General features: G+C 52.6%; 1 protein-coding gene across 1 annotated transcript in view; it reads right to left on the reverse strand.

Moving 5' to 3' along the window:
- LOC311311240 (cyclin-dependent kinase 18-like) overlaps positions 1 to 5,342 on the reverse strand; it is a gene marked incomplete at both ends in the record, with an annotated part of 18,642 nt that overhangs the window by 8,197 nt on the left and 5,103 nt on the right. Inside the window, 2 exons of the mRNA XM_084440921.1 lie at positions 312 to 443; positions 5,075 to 5,250. Coding sequence (XP_084297047.1) covers positions 312 to 443; positions 5,075 to 5,250 — 308 coding nt within the window. The remainder of the gene's footprint in view (positions 1 to 311; positions 444 to 5,074; positions 5,251 to 5,342) is intronic.

The following is a 5,342-nucleotide window of genomic DNA, read 5'->3' on the forward strand; positions in this document are numbered from 1 at the left end:
AAGCCTGGTCAGTGAAACCCACCGTGACGGAATCCTTCATGCTCCTCGGCGTGTGTGCGTGTGTGTGTACGTGTGTGTGTGTGCGTGTGTGTGTACGTGTATGTGTGTGCGTGTGTGGTGTGTGTGTGTACGTGTGTGCGTGTGTGTGTGTACGTGTGTGCGTGTGTGGTGTGTGTGTGTGTGTGTGTACGTGTGTGCGTGTGTGGTGTGTGTGCGCGTGTGTGTGTGCGTGTGTGGTGTGCGCGTGTGTGTGTGTGTGTGCGTGTGTGGTGTGGGCGTGTGTGTGTGTGCGTGTGGGCGTGGGTACTGACCAGCGAGGCGCGTCTGGACATGCGGCTGAGAGGCTTGCCCGGGGGGGAGGCGTCGCTCTCCATCTGCAGCTTCCTGAGGAACCCGGGGGGCAGGCGCACGTCCACGGGGAGAGACATGCGCTTGCCTACGTCCTGCACACAGCCCACCGCAGGCAGGCAACGGATAGCAGGGCAGCGGTTAGTAATACTCTAGTCCAAAAACCAATGTAGGACCATGTAGTACCAAGAAGTACCGTGTAGTACCACAAAGTACCCGTAGTACCATGTAGTACCATGTAGCAGGCTAGCGTGTAGTAACTCACACCCACTACTGATCATCACCGAGTCACATGTTATCAATCATCAATATAGGAAATGTGATCTGATATACTGTGAATGCTTGTAATCATGGTCTCCACCACCAAGATGGCAGAGTACGATACTAGTGAAGAATCTAGGGAGAAATGTCTCTTACATCTACAGAGTCTTACTGCTATGTATTTGATTTAATGTGTTTGTTTGTTTTCACGTGGACACTGTGTAGTCGATAGTGAGGGAGACAGATGATGCTGCTGCTGCTGTGGCCGTTCGGGGTAGTGGGTGTCAAGAGGTCACACTTAGGCCACAGGGGGGGCCTCTCCTCTGGGGTATCATGACACATCTCTATGGGACACTATAAACCACACAACCCAGACTGACAACCAATGGTGATTAAGACATCATGTTAGGGTGACAGGCGACACATCTGTATGGTCACTCCTCCACCAATCTAGCTTCACTAGGCCCTAAACGGGCAGGCCTAGGCGTGGGGGGTGGGCCGAGAGAGCACTATTTAACGTCTCAACCAAACCTTGAGACTTCGATTTGGAAACGGTAGGCAACTCAGACAGACCGATTGGCTGCTCCCAGCAGACAGACACGCTGATAACACCATGCGGGGAGGGAAGTCTAAGGCCTTGACTTCACACCACAGCCGCAGCCAGCAGAGAAGCAGGGAGAGAGAGAGACCAGGGAAACATCCCAGAGAAGCAGGGAGAGAGAGAGACTAGGGAAACATCCCAGAGAAGCAGGGAGAGAGAGAGACCAGGGAAACATCCCAGAGAAGCAGGGAGAGAGAGAGAGAGAGACTAGGGAAACATCCCAGAGAAGCAGGGAGAGAGAGAGACTAGGGAAACATCCCAGAGAAGCAGGGAGAGAGAGAGACGAGGGAAACATCCCAGAGAAGCAGGGCGAGAGAGAGACTAGGGAAACATCCCAGAGAAGCAGGGAGAGAGAGAGACTAGGGAAACATCCCAGAGAAGCAGGGAGAGAGAGAGAGAGACCAGGGAAACATCCCAGAGAAGCAGGGAAAGAGAGAGACCAGGGAAACATCCCAGAGAAGCAGGGAGAGAGAGAGACTAGGGAAACATCCCAGAGAAGCAGGGAGAGAGAGAGACTAGGGAAACATCCCAGAGAAGCAGGGAGAGAGAGAGACGAGGGAAACATCCCAGAGAAGCAGGGAGAGAGAGAGACGAGGGAAACATCCCAGAGAAGCCGGGAGAGAGAGAGAGACCAGGGAAACATCCCAGAGAAGCAGGGAGAGAGAGAGACTAGGGAAACATCCCAGAGAAGCAGGGAGAGAGAGAGACCAGGGAAACATCCCAGAGAAGCAGGGAGAGAGAGAGACTAGGGAAACATCCCAGAGAAGCAGGGAGAGAGAGAGAGAGAGACCAGGGAAACATCCCAGAGAAGCAGGGAAAGAGAGAGACCAGGGAAACATCCCAGAGAAGCAGGGAGAGAGAGAGACTAGGGAAACATCCCAGAGAAGCAGGGAGAGAGAGAGACTAGGGAAACATCCCAGTGAAGCAGGGAGAGAGAGAGACCAGGGAAACATCCCAGAGAAGCAGGGAGAGAGAGAGACTAGGGAAACATCCCAGTGAAGCAGGGAGAGAGAGAGACCAGGGAAACATCCCAGAGAAGCAGGGAGAGAGAGAGACTAGGGAAACATCCCAGAGAAGCAGGGAGAGAGAGAGAGAGAGAGACGAGGGAAACATCCCAGAGAAGCAGGGAGAGAGAGAGACTAGGGAAACATCCCAGAGAAGCAGGGAGAGAGAGAGACCAGGGAAACATCCCAGAGAAGCAGGGAGAGAGAGAGAGAGAGAGACGAGGGAAACATCCCAGAGAAGCAGGGAGAGAGAGAGACTAGGGAAACATCCCAGAGAAGCAGGGAGAGAGAGAGAGAGACTAGGGAAACATCCCAGAGAAGCAGGGAGAGAGAGAGAGACTAGGGAAACATCCCAGTGTTCCATGTGATTGTATCTTTGTCCAATAAATCTATCATCTGTCACCGCTTCCAATCCTCTGTTGGGTGATTTCATCAATGACTATCACAACAAGAAGGCTATTAACATCGTGGTTCATAATTAGATGGTGCTGCAACTCTTATCAAGGCTTACAAAAAAAATACAAAACGCAGAGCAACAGAAGAAGAAACGCCAAAAGCCAACACTAGGTTAGTAGGACACTAGGTTAGTAGGACACTAGGTTAGTAGGATACTAGGTTAGTAGGACACTAGGTTAGTAGGATACTAGGTTAGTAGGATACTAGGTTAGTAGGGTACTAGGTTAGTAGGATACTAGGTTAATAGGATACTAGGTTAGTAGAATACTAGGTTAGTAGGATACTAGGTTAGTAGGATACTAGGTTAGAAGGATACTAGGTTAGTAGGCCACTAGGTTAGTAGGATACTAGGTTAGTAGGATACTAGGTTAATAGGATACTAGGTTAGTAGGATACTTGGTTAGTAGGATACTAGGTTAGTAGGATACTAGGTTAGAAGGATACTAGGTTAGTAGGATACTAGGTTAGTAGGGTACTAGGTTAGTAGGATACTAGGTTAATAGGATACTAGGTTAGTAGAATACTAGGTTAGTAGGATACTAGGTTAGTAGGATACTAGGTTAGAAGGATACTAGGTTAGTAGGATACTAGGTTAGTAGGATACTAGGTTAGTAGGATACCAGGTTAGTAGGATACTAGGTTAGTAGGATACTAGGTTAGAAGGATACTAGGTTAGCAGGATACTAGTACGTGGACCTGTCCTGCTCTCGTTCTGTCTGTGGAACGTTTTTCAGATTTTTCCAGAGTGAGTAAACCACACTTCCTCCTGTAATAGGTGTACTTAACCGTCTGAGTCAAAGTCTAAGTAAGAATTTAAAGAAAAATGTTAAGACTTAGTTTGTGGGTGTGTGGGTGAGTCAGAGCTGTCTCAGTGGGAGGGTGTTAGGGAAGGTTATCTCTACAGGTGTCAGGCTGTGCTGATTTAACTAAATAGCTCAATAGACAGATATATAGAATTGAAAGCAAAAATGAGGTTCTTGCTGTGAACTTTTAATGGATTTGGGAAGAAAGAGAGACCGGCCATTATAGGATACCTCAAACCCATCTGCTAGCCTCCTCCCTAAAGACAGCTTTGAAGCTGTACTCAATAGACAGATGAGAAGAAACCCTCCCTCCTCTCCTCCCCTCCCCTCCTCCCCTCCCCTCCCCTCCTCTCTTTGTCCGTCTCTCATCTTTTCATCAAACCTCTCCCCTCGTCCTCTGCTGAGGTGCAGTGAGATATCCAGCTGGCTAAATCAGACTCCTGCTTTCCCTCCGTCTGTCTCTCCCTCTGTCTGTCTCTCCCTGTGTCTGTCTCTCCCTCCGTCTGTCTCTCCCTCCGTCTGTCTCTCCCTCCGTCTGTCTCTCCCTGTGTCTGTCTCTCCCTGCGTCTGTCTCTCCCTGCGTCTCTCTCTCCCTGCGTCTCTCCCTCCATCTGTCTCTCCCTGCGTCTGTCTCTCCCTCCGTCTGTCTCTCCCTGCGTCTGTCCCTCCCTGTGTCTCTCTCTCCCTGCGTCTGTCCCTCCCTGTGTCTGTCTCTCCCTCCGTCTGTCTCTCCCTCCGTCTGTCTCTCCCTGTGTCTGTCTCTACCTTCGTCTCTCTCCCTCCGTCTGTCTCTCCCTGTGTCTGTCTCTCCCTCCGTCTGTCTCTCCCTCCGTCTGTCTCTCCCTGTGTCTGTCTCTCCCTGCGTCTGTCTCTCCCTGCGTCTCTCTCTCCCTCCGTCTCTCTCTCCCTCCATCTGTCTCTCCCTGCGTCTCTCTCTCCCTCCGTCTGTCTCTCCCTGTGTCTGTCTCTCCCTGCGTCTGTCTCTCCCTCGTCTGTCTCTCCCTGCGTCTGTCTCTCCCTGTGTCTGTCTCTCCCTGTGTCTGTCTCTCCCTGTGTCTGTCCCTCCCTCCGTCTCTCTCCCTGTGTCTGTCTCTCCCTGCGTCTCTCTCCCTCCGTCTGTCTCTCCCTGTGTCTGTCTCTCCCTGTGTCTGTCCCTCCCTCCGTCTCTCTCCCTGTGTCTGTCTCTCCCTCTGTCTCTCTCCCTCCGTCTGTCTCTCCCTGCGTCTCTCTCTCCCTCCGTCTCTCTCCCTCCGTCTGTCTCTCCCTGCGTCTGTCTCTCCCTGCGTCTCTCTCTCCCTCCGTCTCTCTCCCTCCGTCTGTCTCTCCCTGTGTCTGTCTCTCCCTGTGTCTGTCCCTCCCTCCGTCTCTCTCCCTGTGTCTCTCTCTCCCTGCGTCTGTCTCTCCCTCCGTCTCTCTCCCTGCGTCTGTCTCTCCCTGCGTCTGTCTCTCCCTCCCTGTCTCTCCCTCCGTCTCTCTCCCTCCGTCTGTCTCTCCCTGTGTCTGTCTCTCCCTCCGTCTCTCTCCCTGTGTCTGTCTCTCCCTCCCTGCGTCTCCCTCCCTCGTCTGTCCCTCCCTGCGTCTCTCTCCCTCGTCTGTCGTACCTCCATGCTGAAGCGTCTGAGGGGGGCGTTGCTGTGGTAGTGGCTGGGCAGGGAGGGGGACTGGTCTCCGGGGGGGTCTGGCTCTGGGCTCACCGGCCTGGTCTCGCTGGGCTCTGGGCTCGCCGGCCTGGTCTCGCTGGGCAGGGAGGGAGGGGCCAGGCTGTCCGGGGCCAGGGCTAGGGAGGGGAGAAACACAACACCACGCTCATCACCACCACAGATAGACAACTAGAGAACACCCTTTTATATTCATTAACACACACACACA

Source organism: Borostomias antarcticus, assembly GCF_949987555.1.
Source record: "Borostomias antarcticus genome assembly, chromosome: 7".
Taxonomy (NCBI): Eukaryota; Metazoa; Chordata; class Actinopteri; order Stomiiformes; family Stomiidae; genus Borostomias; species Borostomias antarcticus.